The sequence below is a fragment of the Neomonachus schauinslandi genome, chromosome 7 (genome assembly GCF_002201575.2).
Source record: "Neomonachus schauinslandi chromosome 7, ASM220157v2, whole genome shotgun sequence".
Taxonomy (NCBI): domain Eukaryota; kingdom Metazoa; phylum Chordata; class Mammalia; order Carnivora; family Phocidae; genus Neomonachus; species Neomonachus schauinslandi.
The window spans coordinates 85515612-85541440 of record NC_058409.1 but is presented as its reverse complement, the minus strand read 5'-3'; the positions used below and the strand labels follow the sequence as shown (position 1 = coordinate 85541440).

General features: G+C 38.2%; 2 protein-coding genes and 1 non-coding gene across 4 annotated transcripts in view; 1 reads left to right on the top strand and 2 right to left on the bottom strand.

Moving 5' to 3' along the window:
* The window catches only part of MCC (MCC regulator of WNT signaling pathway), a 398823-nt gene extending 392496 nt beyond the window's left edge, over positions 1-6327 (top strand). For both annotated transcript variants that reach the window (XM_044917088.1, XM_021701419.2), the window contains one exon: positions 1109-6327. In XM_044917088.1, the coding sequence (XP_044773023.1) occupies positions 1109-1289 (181 nt within the window). In that variant the 3' untranslated portion in view covers positions 1290-6327. The remainder of the gene's footprint in view (positions 1-1108) is intronic.
* An 8022-nt stretch (positions 6328-14349) lies between these two features.
* DCP2 (decapping mRNA 2) overlaps positions 14350-25829 on the bottom strand; it is a 48917-nt gene continuing 37437 nt past the window's right edge. Inside the window, exons 5-11 of the mRNA XM_021698927.1 lie at positions 24418-24570; positions 24184-24296; positions 23986-24093; positions 21893-22028; positions 18188-18298; positions 16414-16465; positions 14350-14513 (exon numbers count right to left, since the gene is read on the bottom strand). Of these exons, the coding sequence (XP_021554602.1) occupies positions 14350-14513; positions 16414-16465; positions 18188-18298; positions 21893-22028; positions 23986-24093; positions 24184-24296; positions 24418-24570 (837 nt within the window). The remainder of the gene's footprint in view (positions 14514-16413; positions 16466-18187; positions 18299-21892; positions 22029-23985; positions 24094-24183; positions 24297-24417; positions 24571-25829) is intronic.
* Positions 21072-21174, bottom strand: LOC123325360. The gene has a single exon (XR_006540378.1). It is a non-coding gene; the product is annotated as a U6 spliceosomal RNA (small nuclear RNA).

Sequence of the window (25829 nt, the reverse complement as noted above, 5' to 3'; positions counted from 1 at the left end):
CAAAAAAATAATAAATTCAAAATAATAGTAATAAATTGGTAACATGTAATACCATTGGCATTTATTAAAAAAACTATTTTCCAAAAAGATAGTTAGAAAAGTGGCACTGGTTTTTACAATCTGCAAATCTCTTTACTGTCTGGTTGATTCACACTTTCACTTCTACAGGCAGTATTCTGTTGTGAAGTAAGCTGGGACACCTAGCTTCGTGTGGAGCTGAGGTAAAGGGTGTCCGAGGCCGCTCTCTCAAGAGGGTTTTGGGAATCCTAGGGAGTCGGTTTCCAGACCACACTTAGGAGGACTTAACTGTACATGGAAGGAACTGGGCTGCTGTTTTAGACCAGAGCAGGTATTAGGGCTTACCCAGCCCTGGGCTCGTACCCTGCTCTCCCCACCAGGCTCTCAGGGAGACAGTTCCGAGGGGCCTATGTTCTGAGGGCTGGCAGCAGGAGTTGATGGCCTTGTGCTCTGAATCCCAGCAGCCCCAAGCGTAAAGAGAATTCCTTGGAGCCTCCCTCCCTCCTCCTAGGTGGGATCTCTTAGACTGCAGAGCTTGAGAACACTTACACTGGACCATCTGTTGCAGGCAGCCATGGAACGACAGACTCATTACTTGTATTTATTTTTAAAGATTTTCTTTCTTTGTCAGAGAGAGAGAGCACAAGCAGGGGGAGGGGTGTGGGAGAGGGAGAAGCAGGCTCCCCGCTGAGCAGGGAGCCGGATGTGGGGCTGGATCCCAGGACCCCTGGGATCATGACCTGAGCAGAAGGCAGATGCTTAACTGACTGAGCCACCCAGGTGCCGCTCATCACTTGTATTTAAATGACAGACTTCTGAAATTCAGCTACCTTTTCTATCTTACCTATTTTGGATGTGGCTAGTCTGGGTCGTTGGTTTACACCCTTCCTAACAGATTAGGGACAAGCCTCCAGCAGGGAAGCGACCTGTAGTTAAGCCAACAGGTGAATGGCCGTGAGTGCAGAATACTTGACTTCCCATTCTTTAGAGGCTGAGTGACCTCTCCAGACCTGCTTACCCAGCAGACAGGACAAGGTGTGTCTCCACACTACTCAGCTGACTCTTCCCTCTCCTCCCTGCTCCCACACAGCAACCTGGTGGCTGCCTATGAAAAGGCCAAGAAGAAGCATCAAAACAAACTGAAGAAGTTGGAGTCTCAGATGATGGCCATGGTGGAGAGACATGAGACCCAAGTGAGGATGCTCAAGCAAAGAATAGCTCTGCTGGAGGAGGAGAACTCAAGGCCACACACCAACGAAACTTCACTTTAATCGGCACTTGGGCACCAAAGCTCTGCCTGTGGAAGCTGAACCCGAGCAGGTCACCGGGGAGAGAAGGGCCCCAGGAGACAGAGCACCTGGTGGGAGAGACAAAAGGGAAGGCCGGCAGGTAGGTCAGCACCTGCGCAATGGAGTACCATGGACTCCGCGCCGCGGACAAGTGGCCTGCTGACCCCGAGTGGACTGGAGCCAGAGGGTCCCGTTTCCTCCCCGTCTGGGCCCGGAGACAGTGTGTAAAGAGCAGGCCTTCTGCTTCCAGCGCGGGCAGCCCCCCGCCGGCCTGTTCTTTCCGGAGGCTGTGCGTCAGTGGTACCCTCGGCATTTGTTTTAGAAGACCGTCCGTTCTGTTCTTTTTTTGGTGGTGACCGGATCTCTGACATCCCCAGTTTCTCGTCTTTCTTTCTCCTTCAGGGATAAACTCTGACACATGTGGGAGTGCGGAGGGGGTGTCTTCAGCTTCTAGAACTGCTGATTTGCTTACTGCAACCAGGCTTTGGTTTTCGAGACCCACGTACCAGCTCTGAGACACAGGCTGTCGCTCAGAGGTGCTCTGAGGCGGATGACAGGCGATGGTGCGTAGGGGCCACAGTCCCCGATACACTCGAAGTTACAGGTGGAGCAACCCCAGGGCTTCGGCCTGAACCGTTCTTTTTGGGAACATGGGCACTTCTTTCACCTCTCACTGTGGAGGTAGGGCTGGGAAGGGCACTTTCTTTTGACTAGGGGATTTTCCCTTCCAGTGGAGCCTTATTAAAGCCAAGACTTAGAGCTGAGGTGGTCCTGTTAATACACAGAGTGGAACTAAAATTTTATCAGGAGTTTCTTCAAGAGCAGGGGAGCACTGTTAGGACTTTTGCCCACCCGAGGGCTCTACATAATTGCTGTTCTGCATGAATCAAAATTCATCCGCAGGAATACATACGTAGCTGTGGACCTGCCTCTATTTCTCTAAGGGCAAGAGGCAGGACACCGAGTAGAACGTCTTGCAGGCTGAGCCCACCTATTTAAGAGACGGCTACGGAACCATCAGTTCAAGACTTTGCTCCTGCTGTTATGAAAGGCAGGGGGTAAAGGAATGGTCCTTGGGACCTCCTTTTATCCCGCCCCCCAAAGTGGAGGTTAGTATACGGTACTTAAACAGGTTAAATTTCAAGCAAAATGCTGACAGGGCTGGGCCAGGACCAACGTACCTGATGTCTTTCAGGAAGGCCTCCATCTTAAATTCATTATTCCATCTCCTGTCTTTCACTTCTTCTATAGTTACCCTACACTGATACATTGTAAAGGACCACCTGCCTTTCGTTCTGTAGTACTTGAAGACCCACCCGAAGTCCCCTGAGAATTCTATCCCAGAGTTCACAGTTCTGTTTAGGACCAGGTCACCACCTTAGAGTTCCAACGTCCATGTTTTCAGACAACCGGATAGAAGTTCCTCAGCTGCCTTTGCCCTGGAGAAGGCCACTCCAGCCACCACCTGGAGGGCAGAGCAGTTCGAGCAGTTCTATCCCAAAAGCAACCACCCTTCTTTCTTAGGCCAGCAGTAAGGCTGCCCATCTTCCCAAAAAAGTCACCAAAAACCAAAAAAAACCGTTGCCAGTCTGGAAGGACCAGCTTTTGGCTGGTTTGATCACTGTGTAAGTGCCCACCGGCTCCTGTTTCTGTTATGGATCTTCCATTTAGTCAAAGTTGGTTCTTGTGATTTATTTTTAATCAATTTTTACTCTTTGGATAGTTTCATTTTGTCATAAGGAAAATGTGACTGAAAAAGTTATATGCAAAAAAAAAAAAGCTTAAAAGACAAAATACTAGTTTTCCCCATTTTTCAGTTTGCCGAGGGGAAGTATTTGTGACTGAACAGACATCAAAACAGCTTTCATCTTCACCAACACTGAAAAGTATAGCTGACACAGGAATATAATCCTGTCTGCTGACTTCTGTCTACCATTCTTGGTCCAGCTTAAAAGAAAACTCACCCTTTTAGCATCATGTAACTCTTCCAGACCCAAGAGGTCTCAGCTCCTCCATTATAAGCCCCAGTATTACTGACCCTACCTGGCCTCCTTTCGAATTTATACTTCAATATAATACTTTTAAATATGTGGTGATTGGGTGAAAACTATTTCCCCAGAAAAACTGTTACTTTCATAAATGTGTGGAATAAAAACAAGCAATTAAATAGTTGATTTCCTTTCCTTGTATTTTTCAAATACTCCCTAAGACAAGATCCTTGTTGAAGGTGAACCAACAGGCATTTGTTTATGCTAATTGTGGGGCCCACTAAAACCACATTGATTAAATAACTGCAGGTACCTGAAGACTTTTTTTTTTATAACCTGAGTTTTTCTTTTTAAATAGTAGCTGGTTTATATTAACCTCTCCATCAAAGGTAAACAATGATACTGATTTAACTTGTATGAGGTTAAAAGTCTTCAGACTTCCTTCCATGTTTTTGTTTTCCACTTCCCTCAATGGTTACCTCTTTTAGGCAGTCACCTTCTCTGTTCCATCTTCGGCTCTTAGAGAAACAGGCATGGGAAGAAAGGATCCATTTCACAGTTCCCTTGGAGTGTATTTCCCACCGCTGAATTAAGGTAAAAATCATAGGCAAGAGAGACTTCGTCTGTAGCTGGACTAGCATCAGTGTGTGGGCCTACCAACTGATCTGATGTTCTGCCCAAGCCCGTCTGCACCAGCTACCAAAACTGCTATGGACTCGCAGGTGGTTAAGATTCCTCTTGGAGACTTAAGATACTTAATCATAAATAACTTTGGGTATTAAGTGATCAGACAGCTGAGATTGATCAAGCCCTTCCTCTCCTGCTCCAGCCGCAGAGGTACACTAGCTGTTTCATCATTGCCAATGCAGGTAATTAACTGTTTCAGATTCATGCTCACCTACAAGCATGTCAGCTTTCTGAAGTTAACATCCAAGCTGCCCGAAACTGGAACGTTAGGTTAATAAAAAATTAAGTGCCAGTTAAACATAATTGCTTAATTCTCCTTTGAGATGCTTGCACTTGTTGCTATGTCTTTCTCTGAGAACTTTAAATGAGCCTTGACATTCTGACTACTCCAGAAAGGCGTCCAAATTAGAGCCTATATGATTTCTTCTTAAAAACTGTTAAAGTAGTAAAATCCTGACTAGCCTCATCCTAAGAAAAACTTGAAACTGTATGAAAATCTCCTAGTGCCTACCTGCATATCGATTATATTATTTTAAAAGAAAAAAACACCCCATAGTTTTACCTCATCTGGACTGTACTATGCCACTGGCATGAGTTAGGAACTTCTATAGTTGCCTGTTCCCTTCTAAAGGTGTTCTACGGCCTCTAAAGTTATCCTGCAATTATTTTTAAACTCTATCAATTATCTTAAAGCTCTCGAGAGTTTGGGGTGTCATGTTCATATTTTAAGTAGTGAGAAAGACAACCAGACTACAGAAAACACCCAAAGGATCCCTAAAACTTTCAAGCCATTAGCAAACGCCTAACTGGGAGTTACGTCTCCTCCATGAAACTATGTAAAGCGAAAAGATCATGCTAGGTTTATAGCTGTACCTGTATTTCTAGATGCAGCAGAGATAGAACATTTTTGGAGGCCAAAAGGGAGAGAATTCTCTGATGAGTGAAATTTCTGCATTGAATTGAATTAGGGTGCAGTCACAGGGTTGCCAAGGTTTTTTTTCTGCAGTGACAGCTTTGTAGAACCATAGTATTAAAAAAACTCAAAAAAAAAAAAAAAAAGTCCTAGAGCAAATATTTTTCTATTTATCTATGTGGAATGGCCTATTTGACAAGAAATGATACAAACTCTACTTGCTGCCCACCTGTTTTTCACTGAGGTTTATCCAAATCCTATTGTTTCATTGAAACCTTGTGTTTATGTAGGCCAGGCTGAAGTCAGCTATGAATCTGTGGCCTTCTGAAGTTCCCTGTTTCACACACTTGAAGTTACTTTCTAATAGATATGTGTCTTCGGCTGCCAAGCACTGACTTTTTAGAATTGGACCCAGAACTACCAAAGTAATGCTGACCGCTGCCACCGTGTCATCACTGAGCACTCGAGGGCTGTTAAAATACGAACAAGCTGAAAAGCAGCTGTACCTGCACTCTTGTTTTACCAATTCCTGTATAGAGGAAGACTGTTTCACATACAATGGTTGCATTTTTGATTGAGTTAGATTGGATAAATTCTCTCACACTGCATCTGAGTGAGCTCTTGCATGGGACCAAGACAAGAAATCAATCTGCCCGTAACAGCAACTGCTATTGAGTAACTAGATCCTTGACTAATAGTGCTTGATTTTTCCATAGTCAAGGTTGCTACACATCACTCATCCACTGATCATCTGAAATACCAGCTTAGCAGAATGAAGAAGCAAGCTATATACAAAATTCCCTCACATTCACACCGATGACCTACTTTTAGTTAGTGCTTGCTGTACCTTTCACTTCTGCACTTTCTGCAGATCAAATCCATGTGGAAAATGTTGTTCGTAGAACTCACAGAATTCACTAAGAGTGCTCGTGTCAACGACTGCCAAATGAATGAGAGCCCCTAATAATCTGCTTTTGTTTGAACCTAATGCAAAGATGACACATGTTCTTTTCTATTCCTAATCAGTTTCTAGACATATTAAGACTTATTTACTTTGCATGAGATTTAAGTTTCCTATTATTTGAAAATTGTGCTCCTTTTAAACCACTTGAATTAGAAGAACCTGCTTGAATGTACGGTCAGTTATTAAAGCACATGTGACTAAGTTTGCATTCGTCAGTATTGTTCTACTGTTTGTACCGAAAGTCTCATTTTAAAGTTGCCCCTTAACACTGTACTATACCTTGTAATTTTTTAGATTCTTCACTTGTATGCTTTAAATGTTTCCAGATGCCTTTAGTTTTAGCTGCTGTAAAATAGCTACTTTGTGTTATTTGATATAGAATTGTTTAAAAAAAAAAACTCCATTTATTTATACAGAGACATTTATAATATTTTACAAACATTCTTATATTCTGAATAAATATTTCTAATTCCATGACATTACTTTAACTGTGTTCATTAAAGGGTGATAAGACTGTCCTTCTGCAATACTGTTGTACATGTAAATGTCCAACCTATGCTGCTTCACGTTACATTGAAAGCCCTAGTCAAAACTGGGACCCAGAAGACACTACATTAGCCACAGAACCCTCATTTATCACCAATTTCTATTTGGCTGCCTTTTAAAATTTGGCATGAATGGAAGTTATCTATCGAGAAAAATCTTTTTTCATTTTTAAAAATCAGGGAAACAGACTATCATCAAGAACTGGAAGTGCAAGGAAGTCACACATGACTACAGGAAAGATGGCAAGCAGCTCTGCAACCCGTCTACCTGTCCACTGCAATGAGGGCGTCTCTCCGGAGGCAAGCAAAATGTATACGTTGGTGCCCCTCTTAAGATTTTAAATAAAAATTATCATATACCTGAGGTTTGTAGTGGAGAAGAATGTATTTCTCCCATTTCTCTCCCAGAAGACTGTTAAGTATTCTATTTGGAAAGCCTGGTTGGAGAACAACTGTTTAAGAAATACTGGATTGTATGTATCTAACCAATTCTGCTTTAGAGCAATAACCAAACTGTTAAATGTTTGAGATGGAGAATACATACCAGTTCTTTATTTTCACTTTTGCAGAGACACTCTTTTAACAGTTCTTACCATCATATAAACATACCTTTATCTCATACTTGTCATTTTTTATTGGTCCAAAGAGAGACAAAATATGAGTAAATTGGAACCTATGAAACAAGTAACAGTAGCAGAAACCAGGTTAAGGTAGTAATTAAAACTGCCTAAACAGCAAAATTTATTGATATTGCACTACAAACAGCCTAAATTTAACATGATAATATTTTTACAGAAAGCCAATATTTGAACAATCAACTGTAAAAATGTTTTAAAATACAAAAGGAAACCTTCATTCATTCAAATTGTATTCTGTAAGATAAAAGGTTTTTCATTTCTAAACTGGTGTTATTTACATCAAAAAGCTTTCAAAAAAGAATAACTGTTAAGACACAGGACTTTGTTCATTTTCTCAGGGGAGCCTACAGCTGGCATTGCTAGTCAACTCTGGCAGTATGATAATCCTGCAAACATTTAAACTCACTGGAAATTCTTAATTTATGATAGTCACACCCAATATAAGTGAGAATCAGTCCTCATCCTTTGATTAACACTGAGGAAAAGAGACAAAGCTACTGTTTAGCCAGATCGTAGTAAATCCAGAAACACAATAAATCCAATCAAAAGGTATCAATTTGTATAACAACAAGGTAAACCCCACAGCTATTCTGAGGTTCCTTTTCTGCTCTAATTGTTTGACGACTAACCAAAACAAGCACCAGGAACTTCATTACTACCACAGGCAGAATTACTCCCAATGGTTTACTTACACAGTCTTTTTCCAAACATTAAAATGCCCTAGAAGGTGAAGTCATAAAACGCTGTGATAATTAAGGCAAAAATTAAATGTTATATCATTTCACATAAGACAAAAAGGTACTAAGAGTTTACAAATCTAGTCACATTCACTCTGAAGTCCAGTTTTCTCAACATCATATTTAGTGAAACCATTTCAATTTTTTTCTACCAGCTTTTGTAGGTCCCACATAAAATTTAACATGACTCAGCATAAATATCTTCACCTTCTTCAGACTAAAACCCTCTCCCAAGAAAACTGTTTAAAGACTACACATCTTCCTTGAACATTACCTAATCTCTGCAGCATAAAAGACACTTCAAACCCTTGTTTTGGAAGTAGTAGGATTAAAAAAAGGTTAAAAAAAAAAAATCTTATTCCCTTTCCCATCCAAACTAAACTGCATGAAAGACAATCTTATATAGGATTTCACTTGTTAATACACGAACTATAATTCCATTTGATTAATCATTTTATTCTGAAATAAGACTGTTTTAAGTTTACATTAAAGCCAACACATAAACCTTTAAATCTGAATTGTATATGTCAATTACCAAAGGTGATTTTTTATAAGGTATTAAGCTAATAAACTTCAAACAATCATAAGAAAATATATATATGTGTGTATATTACATAAATGTGGGTGTTATATACACAAATATATATATATACAAAAGAGTTCATGGTTTTATTTTCCTTCCCTGTTACTGAAGGAAAAGTCTGTAAGAAAATGGAAAGTCAGTTAGCTATCTCTTGTCCTAACTTTGAAGTGAAATATGAGCAAAAAAGTAAAATTAAAGACTCAGTTCTTCAGACACTTCTATTTGAAATTAAAAGGTACTTGTACAGCATCCAAATGCAAACCTAAAATGAACAACAGAGACAGCAGTGCGCTAGGACAGTAGTGAAATGCACAAAGAAACTCTTGCAGATATGTCTTTTGTGCTTTTCTATCAGTGCACATTATATATACAGGACATGAAGAGAGCAAGTCCACTGCTACTCATTCACTGCAAAAAGTATTAACATCTAACCAAACTGCTGAGGAATAGTTACTACCTTGCTAAACTGCATTCAGTTGAGAACCTTTACTTTCATTTGCTGCCATCCATAGCTGATTCCAAAATTACCACAAAAGAATAATATAAACCAAGATATTTTACAAAGAACTCATTTCTTAAAGCTTGAGAAATGACTAAAAATGTAGATTTGTGCCCAGAATGTTTCACACCATAGTTTGTAGCTAGAGATTGTTTCAGAACCTCAGTCAATGAATTAAAAGCAGATTAAATTAAAATGTTATATTCTACCTCAGAAAGTCCACAACCTAAGACTGTTACCTAAGACCTCTCAAGGACTAAGTACTAGCAGAACACTGCCCATTTCACCCTAGAACCACAGTTTTCTTTGTTCTCAATCTGATAGCTACAATGCACTGAGACCCAAAACGGCACTGGTATCCACAGCCTTCCTCTCTGCTTGTGGCCCAAGGGTTGAGTGAGATCATCTCTGAAGGGTAAGATATGATCACTGCACATGAATTCCCACAGTGGCAGATTTACCATAAGGATGTAGCACAAACTATTCTTCTATAGAAGGGACAAGATACAAAGGGCGGGTGGGATAGCGGTGGGGACTCCATGGCCTCTTCCTGACTTCAGAAGCCAATAATCAAAACAACACCCAAACCCCTACAAGAGCCCTCCCACCAAAAAAGCAGCATATATATATATGTTCAGGGCCTTATTCTTCCATTGGACTAAAGGGCTAAAGAAGTCTACTAAGAGGAGGGTCCACGTGGGACGAAGTTACAAAACAAGGTAATTGATTCCTGCATCCAATCCCTTTCCCACAAGCACCGTCGGCCAATACTACACAGCTAATGCAAGCACTCTGTGCGGGTCGATTCTTTTCAGATTGTGCTCTCAAGCCGCTACCATTGCTAAACCATCCCCTCTGCTAACCAGATTAAAGATTCAATTATAAACATCTCTCAAAATAAAACTTCCATACTTTACCATAGTTTTTATTTACATTTCTTTGTACTTTAAAGTCTGAGCAACTACGCTGGTGGAAGCCAGCCCTTCAAGTCCACTCCCATGTATGAGAGGTAGCTTTATTCTTTTCCCTAGCTTTACTGTTTCAATTGTAAATGCTGTTTGTCACAAGACAGCTCGATGGAAAGGTATGGATCACCCTTCAGAACGACTGTACAGCTACCTCATGAAGTGGCTATGTCACACACCTGACCATGGCTGGCTGTGCTCTGACTTATGTTCCTGTAAGAAAGCAGAGCACTTCAGTGTGGCTGCAGTTGTAAATTATCAGCACAGGAAGGACCAGACTCCCAAACACCGATCTTTAAAGTGAGAAAAAGTACTTCAGATTTACTGGATTGCTTGGCAACCGTAAAAAAATAACAACTTTATCCAGAGCTAGAAAACACTTGGTAATGGCCACATATATTAGACACTGCTTGGCCGAGGCAATTATCATGTTTCTAGCCTAATACAACAGACAGCACTCAAGAACTGGTTTATCTTCTAAAATTTCTTCCTTATACTCTCACTATAGCTATCTCCTCCCTTCAGGGCACTTTTGTTGTATAATAATAACCTATCCTATATTTTGAAACCGCAATCCAAAACTTTATTTTGAAAGCAAGGGACAGAGCCTTTATTGCCTATTTGCAATCTGCCATCTTCAGGACACCCGAGTATAAACTTCAAGAGCAACTCAATTCTAGGAAGATGCTGATGCCATCATAATCTCATTTTTAGAGTTCTCAGCAACTATACAAATATACTTTAAAGTCTTAGGACAGAATATAAAATGAGGAACTCTAGCTAGGCTTTACCAAGCTATCAGAAATAAGGTTTAACAAAACTGTTGTTTTACTAACACCTGTTTAGCCATAGACAGATACTTAAAGGTAAAGGATATTGATACCTTCAGACAAAGTTAAGACTTTGTCTTGCTTATCATTAATCTAAAATTACATCAATACATATGAGCCCCTTCCCCAGGCCAGAATATAATCCGAGTCAAAATCACTAAGTGACACTTTTCTTCAATCATAAAAATGTTAATGAATCTGACCTTGTAACTATGATTAATATGCAAAGAAAACACTGCCTCAGAGAACACAGAGACATAATAGATGTCGATCAAAACAAAATCTCAACAGGCAGAGGGAGGTACTGGTACAAAAATAAAGATAAAAAGCTAAGAGATATTATCATAGTAAGAAAAGTAACTTGGCAAAACAGTCTAATTTTTATATTGACTTTGCATACTGTTCAAGTTAACTGTTGGAAACAAACAAAAACAAAAAAGAGGGACTTAGGTAATGAAATGTTTTTAATGCGTACATGCACTTAGACCTGAACTTCTCTAAAGACCACCATAATATGTTGAGCTTTATAATAAAATTTAAATTTAATCCCTGTGGAAGGATGTCATTCACTTAGAGTTTTTTATTCGATATTACGCACAAACTACTAAAGCCGTAAAAGACCAACCCAATCTTATAGCATAAAAGTATTTTTGCTATATTTTGCTATACATCTTCATTATCTGCACTTACTAATTGATATTTAATAGAAAAATAAGAATATCCAAAGCTCAAAGCAGCAAGCAGTGACCACAAATCCCTTGACAACATAGGAGACTTGCTTTTATATATTAACATGAAAATCCAACTTAAGTTTCAAACCTCTTCAAATTTCACCCATGCTAAGGGTTCTATTCAGTTTATGTCTCAGGAAGAGTGTCACTGGTTGAAATCCTAAAACCATTCATTTGCTATTTCTTAACAAAAACTTGTGAAAGCATGTAAACTATACCCCTATCTTTTGGATAACAATGGTTAAGTACAAAAAAATTCATTTAACATCTTACAAATCATTACAGTTATACATAAAAGCACCTACAAAATTTAAAAAAATAAAAGATTCACAGTGCACTGAACCTTGGAACATGTAAGGCTGGAACATAAGAACATTTAAAAAGTGGATTCAAAGACCTATTTTTCCTCTCAAAGACATAAAACACAATGAAGCCAACACAACTACTCTTCTCATCTAGCTTCTTAAAATGCAGCACACAGAAGTAAATTATTGCATATTCAGCACACTCCTTTATCACTTGATTTCTTCAAACCATGCTAAAATTTCTCAAAGGAGAAATCCAGTTCTGTGCTAAGCATGGCCTTTCTCAAGGTAACCTGAACACTGAGAAACTAATACACAGGTTCAAGGGAATAAGTATAGCAGATGTACATAAAACAGGTACATCCAACTTATACATTTTCTGCATAGTTAAGTCACATCACACACATAAACTTTAACTCACATCTTTATCTCAAACTGTCAAGAGAGCTAAAAGCCTCAAGTTACCAAAATCCCATCCCAACAATACCCTTATTTTGTTCCACAGTGCATTAAATGAAGCAGCACAACAGCAATAACATTTAACCATAGTTAAACTGCTGTAATTGAAAAGAGATAATCTGTTGGTTCTTGAAAAGGCTCAACACCTTTAGAGGACATACTTCTGGTAACTAACTCTAATCTCTTTTGCTTTTGCATTAAGAGCTGAAAAACCCAACTCTAGGCACCAGAAAGATTGACCAAAATACTCAAAAAACAAAAACCACACACACACACACACACACACACACACAAAATTACTAAAAATTATATGGTTTCCAGATGACAGTAAATGAGTGAAAATGATTTACCTGCCAGGCAAACTAAGTTTTCACTCCCTTAACAATTTAATAGAAATCTGGAATGCTGGGACCAACTATAAATATGGCTCAAGGAGACCCAAGCAAAGCAGCTGTATTTCTGGAAAGAACAGTAAGAGCTTCCAAAAGCAATCATATAATGCATTTTAAAAAAGGTCACACAAGGATTCACAAGTTTGTCACATTAAAAGATGCAGGATTATGAATAACCTAATTTTAAACACACTGCTGTAATCGTGAATTCTCCTGCTTAGCACCAAGAGGGTGACACTTTTATTAATAAATAGAATTTCTCCTTTAAATTTAATCAAGCCATTTAAAAGCTAAAGCAAAGAAATACCAAGTGAATTCCTTACAATAGTACTTCTTCTGAAAGTCCCACTGGGTTAAATAGAACCCCTATTAAATAGGCTATCTATACAGAATAAAGACTTCTACCATAAAATTTACAAGCAGAGATATATTCTGTGGATACCACATGTAAAAAAAGATTTTTAAAACCCACATGGCAGATGCACACGCACACATATGCTCACACATAACACCCCCAAAAGAAATACCTTCAATGAGGTCAGAAGCAGCCCCAACACTAAAGCCCCCTTTTAAAGTTCTGGCGATTGTCCTCAATTAGAGCTGAAATTCTTCTTAAAATGGGCATTGCCATCTTTATTTAGATTTAAGAATCCTGAAAGAGCAAAATACAGTCCTAGAAGTGAGTTATGTATGTTACCTTCATGTTCTGATCGTCCCCTAGTGAAATGCTTTATTTGTACTTGGGTGAACCGCATACCCCTTCCCTTCTCACTCCATCATCCAGGGGCTTCAGCATGCTCATAAAAGCATGTCAGTTTTTGCTGCTACTGCAAATTGGAACCTAATACAACATTAGTTTCCAGAGATCAACACCAAGATGCAATGTAAAACCTAATAATGTCAGTATTCCATTCATATTTACACAACTGTAATAGGGAATAAATTTTCACAGGAATGAAACCATTGTACAATACTGAAGAGCTGGTGGCAGGACAGTGAAGACAAGACCAAAGCAGCTGCCACCAAAGCAGTTGCCGGGTCCCAGCCTCCATGCTCCACGCTCCCCTCTCCCCACCACTCTCCCAGGTTTGCTGACTGCACAAGGCTCTCAACTCCAAGTCAGAGTGTACTCCCCCCACCTAACCAACTCAGTCCCTCTCCGGGCTGAGGACTTTGTCTTTTAATGAAGTGCTGTGTTCATTTTTAACATGAACATTACACAGTAGATGCTGGCTCTAAATAAACCTTTCAACAAATCTCCCAGCAGAGGAGGATTAGAGAACCCGAGTGGTTAGCAGAGAAATGCGCAAAATGCCACCAAAGCAGATGACCTGCGATCTTGACTTCTGTGACATTTTTAGCTCTTGCATTCATTTATTATTTGTGAATTTTAAGTTTCTTTTAAAAATGTCAACATAAGCAAACTCTAATTGCAGTCACTGTCATGGATAGATGGAACATTCCCATTAACTTGGCTACCTGATGATGACTCAAACACTATTTTCTTGACCAGAACACGAAATAAAAATCACAATCACACAGAAAAAAATGCTCTCATAAAAAGCAACTTAAATTCGTTAGCCAAACACTGAAAAGGTATATCTGTATAAAAGGTTATAACTGCATTTACAGTGCAAACTCATGTTTCTTTCTACTCTCTCTTCTGCAGAGAACGTTATCTTCAGAAACATCATTGCCTCCCTGCATTTCTTTAAAACACCTGAGAAAGGTAAGGCTCAAAGAGACACCCACTCAAATGCAACAGGTCTCTCTGATCCTGGGACTTCCACAACACATCTGCTGCTTTCAAAGGTCCAAGATTTTCATTATAGCATTATGGTCAAACTTAAAACTCAAAAAGGCTCTGGATGAAAAGGGGAACTTGCAATGACCATTACATGCCACAGACTGTCCCTCGGCATGTTCTAGCAACTGGTCTTCACTGGAGCAAGGCAAGTCATATGCAGCATCTGTTTAAATAAACAAACAAACAAACTCAATAACTTTATAGTAAGAACTCAAATACTGCCCTTCCCACCTTTTGTTCTACAGGAATGCAGGTACAGTATATACTTTTCCTCACCACACTCTAAGTCTAACCTAAGCAGAACCGCCAAGATACTTTCCTTTCCCTAAACTGGGGCTCAACTGATTTTCTAATCTATGATTATTGATTTCCACACATTCATTCAAAATCTAATCTCAGCCTTTAAGACCCTTACTATTCACATGCTTTCAAAAATGGGCATACTTTTGTCTACCTCCCATATTTGTTTTCTGTGCCAACATAAAGGGAGCTTCTTAAAAGATCAAAATGTAAGCACTGTAGAAAAAAAAAAAAGGCAAGCACTGTAAAGATTACAACTGTAATCTAAGATTTATAAAGAGTCCAATTCTAGAAAAATAAAGATGGAGCTTACTACATCTCTAGGGAATATATTAACCTAAAGAAAAATCCAAATTTTCAAAATCATGGTCCAACAAAACTCCCAACTTACCAGGGTTTTGTTTTGTTTTTTTGTTTTAAAGGTAGAACAGAGACCTGACCAGGAAAGTGGATTGGGAATAGACAAAGAACCTGGGAGGTTCAGTCAATTAAGCATCTGCCTTCAGCCCAGGTCATGATCTCAGGGTCCTGGGATCAATTCCCGCTTCGGGCTCCCTGAAAAGCAGGGAGCCTGCTTCTTCCTTTCCCTCTGCCCCTCCCCCCTGCTTGGGAGCGCTCTCTCTCTCTCTCCAATAAATAAATAAAATCTTAAAAAAAAAAAAAAGGCTGAGGCACAAAGAAAATCTCAAATGTTTCCCGGGACAAAAATCCTTTTATACTTCCTTTTTAAGACAAATTTTATATGTCCATACCATGCATGCCCAACTAAGCTGGGTATATGAAGTTACAGTATACCTTCTTTTAATTTCTTCCTGAACATATGGCTTTTTAAAGATTTGTAAAGTAACTGATTTCTGAGCTTACATTAATTAAACTACCAGCCTATCATGACCCCACCAGACAACATAGCCAGAAAAATCTTATTATGGGAACTTCTACCTCCATATCTATGTATACCAAACTACTGATAGTTCCTACGACTTCATAGTTAACCTTAATTTTCCAAAATAGGGTTAAAGCATCTTTGAAAATAGCATTTATCCTGCTTAAATCATAAACAGTACTGCAAGAAAATATGATAATGCTTCTTATTTCTTAGACTTTTCTATATGAAAGCCTTAAATTTAAATGGTGAATAATGTATATATCTACTGCATAGGGATTTCACACAATTCAAAACAGCACGTAAGAAAAGTCTACTATACTTCCAAATGATGTCTATTAAATCAGTATTACCAAGGAACTTTCTACATTCATCACCACTACCTTCCAAATCAGATCACACACCTACTCTTTATAACTGACAATGGAGAAGTTCCAGATGTCATTTTAATAAAAGCTATCCATACTGCCTCCTTAAAAAGTTGCTCATTACCTCCTAAAAGTGGGAAATGTTGCCATTCTGAAGTTAGTACTCATATATATATATATATATGAGAATGAGGTCTCCTCACCTTTACAATACTTGGTTCTACTCCCCTCTCACTAATAATTACTGACTTACAATGTTCACACATAGTACCAAGGTTTGACATTCACACACAAAAACAGCACACTGAAAGGGAAAATCACTTCATCTTGATCATTTAAGGTCATTTTAGCGAGTTCCATATTTAGAGAACATGACCACACATATGAACTCTACAGACATGTGCAACTCTTCCTGCTTATCTTTCACAGTCCATTATACTCTCAACTAAAATCAAGGTTAGGCCAAAACCAAATCAAATCCCACCAGAGATTTTAAAAAGAAAATGACTTGCCTGTTTCGAAATTATCCTGAAGCTTTCGTGGATGAAGTCTTTTTTCACATTTCTAAAAAAACAAACAAACAAGAAACACACAACACACCAGCTGCAGTTATTCTACTTACTATAAATGAGGAGATATATGATCAAATTTCTCAGGAAGAAAATTAAGCCAGTAATATAATCACCATCCCCAGTCTTACACTAGTATTTTTATTTTTTTAAAGCCTAAAATTTTTTGTTCTTGATTACATGTACAATATAGAAACACCAGAAAAAGAAAATTACTCATTAAATTTCTCAACCCAAAGATAATTAAGTATTAACATTTTGGCGTATCATTGTAGCTTTTTCTCTATGAAGATACTGCAAATTTTCATATAATTACTAAAAATTAAGTGGAATTATTTAGTACATAGGACTATTCTATAACCTACTTTTTAAAAAGATTTATTTATTTTAGAGAGAGAGAGAGGAAAAGAGTGAACGCATGCGAGTGGGGGGTAAGGGGCAGAGGGACAGAGAGAAACTCCAGCAGACTCCCCACTGAGCATGGAGCACAAAATGGGGCTCAAGCACATGGGGCCCAATCCCACAATCCTGAGATCATGATCTGAGCTGAAATAAAGAGTTGGACAGTTGGATGCTTAACTGACTGAGCCACCCAGGCGCCCCAATCTACTTTTTAAGTGTAATATACTGTGAACATTTTTGTTAATATAAAACCACACCATCATTTTTAATGACTACAAGGTAGTCCATTGCATAGATCTGTAATATTGCATTTAAAATTATATTCTTGGATATTTAGACTGTTTCCATATTTTCATTATTCAAAAGAATAATGGGATGAACATTCTTTAAAATTTTCTTCTAGGGAAACAATTTAAGAACCTTTTCAGGCTTTCCATATAGTCAAGCTACTCTCTAGAAGGTTTTACCAGTTAGTTATTTTTAAGTGTTGCCAAAACACTCAACAATATACAAATGGCTCTCTTTTTACCTGTGCCAATCTGACAGGAAAAAAGTGTAATAGTAAAAGGCAAGTAATTTAACAGTAAACTGATCTTTAACATGTGTTTGCCCGTGAAATCAATACACCCCAAGTTAAGTAAACAGCAAACAGAAATTCAGGTAAAAAATTTTTGCTAAAACCTTAAAACTATTATCACCCACTATTAAAAAAGAGAAGTAGGTGAAACTACAACAAGAAAACTCAACATACAAATACCAGGACTTACAGAAAAGATAAGCAATGGAGACCCATTAGTTAGAATTGCTACTTTCTGGAGCACAGACTAAAAGAGTGGAAGTAAATGCCTTAAAATGCTCACAGTTACCTGTCTGCAGGCCTAGTCTAAGGGTTATGGCACTGGCTTTATTTTATTTTTAATTTTCTAAATTCTATCAACTTGAAGGAAAAAAAATACACCGTGACATTCTTCCCAACTTTCAACTTTATTAAAACAATACAGACTCTATTTAGAAAAATAAAGAAAAATAGCCAAGGACTTGCTCTTTCTAGAAAGCAGAGTTGACTACACACTATTTTCGAAGTACTAAAAAATATTTAAATACCCACATAAAAAAGCAAAAATCAGATGTGCAATTGAATCAATGTGACAAACCTGTAAGAGAGTAGCCAGAGATTTTAAGTGAGCAAATAATGCACAATTTCACTTCATAAAATCTTATCAATATATCAATTCAATGTGCTTTGACAATACCCTTGCTCCACTCCTAAAAATAGGGTGAACTGCCTTCTTAGAGTTAGAGCTATAAGTCTTACCATCAAGGGATTCTGCTGCTTGGCTGGCTGGCTGTGGACCCCGTTTGTTCTTTTCTTTTGATTAGGTGAATCCTGATACTGTTTTCTGCCATTTCCCCTCATACTTTGATTCTGTTTTTCCAATGAGAAGAAATAAAATGTAAACCTACAATATAATGTAACAGGACAAAAGCATATACCCCCAAGATTATATTTAGCTGGCTGAGTAAGAGTTCAGCAAAGTCCCCCCCAAATTTTCCTAAAGTACTAGGGAACCACATCATATATTTTCTTACAGAACATAGTGCTCACAAAACAAGATTCCTCTAAAGGTACGAAATAGCAAATATAATGGTCCCTAGGACTCTTGTCTTATCCCATATCTGCGTACAGATTTTGTTTACAATGCATGAGTTAAAAAAATAAAAAAGGGAGGGGGAGAGAGGAACAAGTTTGAAAACCTTACGCGACTGTCAAAATAACCTTTTGTGAGGGGAATGCAAAGGTACATTGGCCACAGTTCTTAAAACAAGAAATATATAGCAGATGTGATCAACTGTTACCCTTAAATCTGCTTTAAATTATTAACAAGTAAACATTTTTAAATTAATAATCTTTTATACGAAATAAAGACTGGTATTCTTTTTTAAGATTTATTTATTTGATAGAGAGCAGAGAGAGCACAAGCAGGGGGAGATGCAGAAGGAGAGGGAGAAGCAGACTCCCCACTGAGCTGGGAGCCCAACATGGGGCTCGATCCCAGGACCCAGGAATCATGACCTGAGCCAAAGGCAGATATCTGAGCCACCCAGGTGCCTCAAAGAGTGGTATTTTAAAAACTTAGGCCATTATCTCTAAAGTTAGACCTAAAGCCTAAACATGCATTAGTTGACATTTTGCAATTGTATTATTTAACAGTTAAATTTCTTACCCCCCCCCAAAAAATCTAAGTTTAACTTAAAAAATAAAGTTTTTAAACATTAATTTGTCCCTAGAGGTCTTTTTTTTTTTTTTTTAAGATTTTATTTATTTGACAGGAGAGACACAGTGAGAGAGTGAGAGAGGGAACACAAGCAGGGGGAGTGGGAGAAGGAGAAGCAGGCTTCCCGCGGAGCAGGGAGCCCGATGCGGGGCTCGATCCCAGGACCCTGGGATCATGACCTGAGCCGAAGGCAGACGCTTAACGACTGAGCCACCCAGGCGCCCGTCCCTAGAGGTCTTGAAAGGACAACTAGTTAAGAAGACTAAAACAACGTGAATAATTATTTTATTGTATTTTAAAATATCAAAATATATTTGTTTATATTCTATCTACCTACAAAAAAAGTTAAGCAGTTCCTAAAACAGCTTGAAAACAATAGGCTTTTTTTTAAAGTTTTTATTTCAACATGGGGCTCATACTCACAACCCAAGATCAAGAGCTGCGTGCTCTTCTGACTGAGACCCAGGCATCCCAACATTAAACTAACTTAAAGAATGGTAAGGAACAGAGAACAAACTGATGGTTGCCAAAAGGGGGATGGGCAAAATGGGTGAAGAGGAGTGGGAGATACAGGCTTCTAGTTATGGAATGAATAAGTCACAAGAATAAAAGGCACAGTGTAGGGAATATAGTCAATCACATTGTAATAGCGTTATACATACGGTGGTTTTATGGTGACAGATGGGAGCTACACTTGTGGTAACATACAGAGATGATGAATCACTATGTTGTGCACCTGAAACTAACATAATATTGTCAACTATACTCCAATTTAAAAAAAATTGTTTTTTAAATAGTAAGGAAGGGACGCCTGGGTGGCTCAGTCGGTTAAGTGTCTGCCTTCGGCTCAGGTCATGATCCCAGGGTTCTGGGATCGAGCCCCACTTTGGGGTCCCTGCTCCGCGGGAAGCCTGCTTCTCCCTCTTCCACTACCCCTGCTGTGTTCCCTCTCTCGCTGTCTCTGTCGAATAAATAAATAAAATCTTTAAAAAAAAAACAGTAAAGAAACAGGTTTACAGAAACTCATGTTACACATACTTTTAACTCAATTGGATTCATTCTGCTCTTCCTGGTATATTTTAGTGTGGTAGAAGAAATATAAAGTTTACCACTACAACTACTTTTAAATGTACAATTCAGTGGCAGTAAGTATAGTCACAACGTTGTGCAACCACCACCAGTATCCATCTCCAGAACTTTTTTCATCATCCCAAACAGAAACTTTATATCCATTAAATAACTCTGTATTAACCTGTCCCTCAGCTTTGGTAACCCTAAGTTAATTTATATCTATAAATTTGTCTATTACGTACCAAATATAAGCAGAATGGTACAATATTTGTCAGTGGTGTGTGACTTATTTCACGCAGCATGTGTCTAAGTTTCAATGACCATGTTGTAGTATGTGTGTGTCATAATTTCATTCCTTTTTACGACTAATATACCTCTGTATGTATATTCTGTTCATTTGTTAATCTGTTGATGGACATGTGGGCTGTTTCCACCTTTTGGCTATTGTGAATAATGCCACTATGAACACTGGTATACAAGTTACCTGGTTGAGTCCTTGTTTTCAATTTTGTGAGGTATATACCGAGGAAGTAGAATTGCTGGATCACATTGGTAATTCTGTATTTAACTTTTTGAGGAACCACCAAACTATTTTCCATGGCAGCTGTACCATTTACATGCCCACCGAAAATGCATGGGATTCTAATTTCTCCACATTCTTGTCAACACTTGCTATTTTCCTTTTTTTTTTTCCTTATTACAGCTATCCTAATGGATATGAAGTGGTATCTCAGTGTGGTTTTGATTTGCATTTCTCTAAAGACTAATGATGCTGAGATTCTTTTCATGTGTTTATTGGCCATTTGCCTATCTTCTTTGGGGAAATGTCTATTCAAGTTGTTTGCTCATTTTTTAAATTGGGGTTTTTTCACGAATTTGTCAGCCTCATGCAGGGGTCGTGCTAATCTTCTCTGTATCATTCCAATTTTAGGATATGTGCTGCTGAAGTGAGCACTAATTGGGGTTTTTTGTTATTGAGTTAGAGGAGTTCTGGATTTTAATCTAACATCATATATGTGATTTGCAAATATATTATCTTTTCACTCTTTGAGAGTGTCCTCTGATGCACAAAAGTTTGTAATTTTGATGAGCCCAGTATATTTTTTAAAAGAATGAAAACAAAGAAGAGTGGCAGCCAAATGGATGGCTAAAATGATAAAGACAGATAATGCCAAGAATTAGTAAGGATGTGCAACAAGCGGAGCTCTCATATATTTGGTTGGGGATAACTTGAGAACAGGCATATCCAGTGATCCAGAAATTCTGTTCATTATCTATACACAAAAGAATGCTCATCAAAATATACGTACAGAAATATCCATAGCAGCACTGTTTGCAAAGCCCAAAACTGGAAACGACCAAAATGTCCATTAAGAGTAGAATGGATAAAGTGTGGTATAATCATGCACTAGAATACAACACAATAATAAACCCTTCATTGATGGCATATATATCAAAGTCAGATGCTAATTTTTATTACTTACTACACTGTATTTATACCAAAACTGTAAAGGTTACGAAGTTCAGTTGCGCTTCAAATCACAAGTCAGGAACACAGAAGTCTGATCAACAATTCAGAGCTCTGTTAACTGTTAATCTGCAATTCTTCAATTCAGATACATTTCAGAGTCAAATCTAAAGTTATGAAAATCTTTAAATGTATTATCACTCACCTTCGCTTTTAAAAGGTCAGACATTTCAGGATGATTATTATATGGCTTTTGCTGCAGTGGTTGCCTGTGCTTTACCCACTGGTCACCAGGAGAACCTTCAGGAAACAACTGCTGACTGTGGCGGAATTTGGTTCGACTACACCAAGATTTAAAAAATAAAAACCAGATCACAAAATTTTCACTTAAAATTCTTCTAACACCTTAATAGTTTATCTTACAGATCACAAACTTTACTTTCCTATTTACTGTCTACCTCCCCGCATGGAATGCAAGTTCCGTAAGGGAGGGATTCTTATCTGCTTTACCTACTGCTCTATTCCCAGCACCCAGAGGAGTGCCTGGTGTTCACTATTTCTTGAATGAATGAATGAATGGTGTTATTTTTATTTTTAATCCCAAACTTTCCTAAATTATCCATATGACCTCCTCCCTATAAGTGATTATACCTTTAAAAACCTGAAGAAAATTCTAAATTTAGCTGAAACAAACAAATATAAGTGGATATTCCTTCCTATTAGGAGAGACAGCTCATTCTCAACCAGGATGTCTGAAGTGTGGAATTTGATCCTACACAGGTCGGTTACAAATCCCTTCCATGCTAAAAGAGGATCTGAAAATTTAAGCTATATTCTAAAGCAAAAAATTAAGGGGCCCAAGACAATAGATGAGCAAATTAAATAAAGGTCTGTGAAAGAATTTGATTGTAAAAGGTTGTACTCACACAGTATTTTGTAATAAAGAAATACCATTTTATAGTACTGCATATATGTATAGTAACAGTCCAGAGTCACTGATCCAAAGAACTGTACTACAGTGATTGCTTCTGAATATTTCAGAGTTCTTCTCCTTTCCCATTTAAAAATTATAATAAAACTGCAGCATGCCTACTTTCTTGAAACAAAATTCAGGTATTTCCTCCAACACATCATCACAGACATTAGTCTATATGCTAAAAACATACCATCTTGCCTAAGAAACCTGAAATTTGGTTCAAGTTGCTTCATAATGTCCTTACTCCACTCTCCAAGACCACAAAGCCTTAGGACTAAAAGATACGGGAGTCACATCACAAACTATGGTTTGTGTCTCCCAAACATGAACAGTCATACCACTGTTTTCCAAACACTGTCACGACTTTGTAACTTTTTAGTAGTATGTTTCTTTTAAATCTTAGCTACATTCCTATTTTCCTACACTGTTTCATTTATGTCTAGTAGTATATAATTTGGTGATTATAATCACAGGTTCTGAAAAGCAGAAATGACTCTCAAGGCATTTAGTCCAAGCTCCTGTCCTCATAAAACCCAACTAAGATAGAATATTCCCTATGTATTTAAAAAAATATTAACTCTAGATGTGGTTTGTTCCTGTTTAATTTTTGAAGCCCTCAGACAGAATCAGAACATCTAAATTAAATAAAATGTATAATGCAACTAACTCTATGAACCTAACATATGAAAGTTCTAGCAAGCTTATTACAAATATATACGCTTATTTAACAAAATTATTTGCTCAGCCTACTCTATAATTGCAATTTGGATATAATCAAGTTCCAACCAAGAAAATGTTCTTTGTGGTTCCTGTCCATTAACAGTCACTTTTTACAGTACAACAGTCTTTGTTAGGGAAAGAAAAGCAGCAAGCCCAAGTCTTCACAGTTCTATCTTTCTGAACAAATTATACATCAGCATTCCTCATCTCCCCTATACAAAAACAGACCTCAATATATCCTCTATTCAACAATCTTCAGAGACGCAATGGTCTCTGAAGTAGGATATGAGAACAGAGAACAATAGCAACACACACAGTGGCAGATTTTTTTTCTTTTCCTCATGTTCTATCTACCCATCTAAAAAGTTGGTACCCTCTTGTGCATACTATTTTAAAATGTGCCTGAAGCTCCTTTCCAACTCCAATTAACCTTTTTCATCTCATCAAAAACCCTTTAAAAATTTTTTCTATTATCTCTAAGACCAGTAACAAAATAATATACTACAAAAAGGAATCCAACACTTCTGTAAACTTTAGAAGAAAAATGCTACTGGCATTAAAAACTATCAGAAAGTAGGAATCCTATGAATATATTTCTTTACCTCAATTTTTCCACAGTGGGTTTAGCTGGTGTGCTACCGACTGAGGAAAATCCATTGTCACTGTCTGAGGAATCTCCAAATCTCCGCGAAAGCCAGTCCCTTAGTGGTCTACGGAAACATTAAAAATTCACTCTTAAAACTTAGCTACATAAAAAAACAACCAGAATTAGTTTTGTACTTCAAGAAATAGGAACATACCTGATAAAGGGAATGGCCATAAAAAATTTGTTAGGTGCCAAACCAAGTTTGGATTTCGGGGTCATATCATTTCTATGACAGGGCAATTTCTCAATGGAGAACCACTCAATGTTCTGAGACACACAAAAAATAATTCATTTAGTTAATTATCATCAAGGAGTTTCTAAAAGCAATTTCCTACTTCATTCAATTGGGATACTGTCCAGCAGCCTGAAAATACTTTCAATTACATACCCGAATTTCTCTTCTGGTTTTCGGGTTAAATTTTGTGTCTTTTGGAATTCCTGGAATGATGTACAAACGAGCAAGCTGGTCATTGATTCGAAGTTCAATGTAATCATCTTTACAAATATAATCTTTGATATCAAAACCAGTTTCCTCAAAGACCTGGAAATAACAAATTGAGATGGCGATTTTCAGTTGTTGCTGTTAGATCTCCAGTTTGTTAAAATTTGTTTCAAAGCAAAAACTCAGAAATATCCAGGCAATTAAAGGCATGAAAACACCAGGCAAGAAATCAAAATATTCTAGGATCTAGTTCTAGCTCTGAACTGTTCAACTATGGATAAACCCTTTTATATATCTAAGCCCAAGTTCTTCACCTATTCAATGAAGGAAGATGTGTGATACTGTGATTTACAAAAAGAAATATATATTATTTGGTCTTCATCTCCTTTCTGATACAAAGCTCCCAAAACCCTTGGAATTTCCTAATCGATGAAAGCAACCAAGGTACCTTTTGTCCATGTTACTAAGGTGACTTTTGGATCCCACCTAAAGTTGGGGGGCTGATTGCCAGGACAACCAACCAAGGGATCAGAGGATTAGAACTCTCAGTCCAGGGCGCCTGGGTGGCTCAGTTGGTTAAGCGACTGCCTTCGGCTCAGGTCATGATCCTGGAGTCCCTGGATCGAGTCCCGCATCGGGCTCCCTGCTCGGCAGGGAGTCTGCTTCTCCCTCTGACCCTCCTCCCTCTCATGCTCTCTGTATCTCATTCTCTCTGTCTCAAATAAATAAATAAAATCTTTAAAAAAAAAAAGAACTCTCAGTCCACCCTCAACCCCTACCCCACCTCCAACCTCCATGAAGGGGACGAAAGGCTGGAGACTGAGCTCAATGGTCAACAGCCAATGATTAAATCAACCCTGCCTGCATAAGGAAGCCTCCATAAAAACCCAAGGAAGTGGGGGGACATGACTTCCAGGTTGGTGAACGTGGAGATTTGGAAAGAATGGTACACTAGGAGACAACATAGAAGTTTTGCACCCTTTCCCCATATCCTGCCCTCTGTAGCTCTTCCATCTGGGTGTTCTTGAGTTACATATCCTTTTAAATACACTGGTGATCAAGTAAGTAAAATGTTTCTCTCAGTTCTGAAAGCCACTCTAGCAAATTAAACCCAAGGAGGGGGTCTTTGGAACCTCCAATAGGTCAGAAGCACAGACAACAACCTGGACTTGCAAGTGTTATCTGAAGTAAAGGGCAGTCTTGTAGGACTGAGCCCTTAACCTGTAGAATCTGATGCCATTTCCAGGTAGACAGAGTCAGAACTGAGCTGAACTGTAGGACACCCAACCAGTATCTGACAATTGCTTGTTGGTGTTAGGAATGCCACCCCCACCCCCAAACACAAACACATTATAATT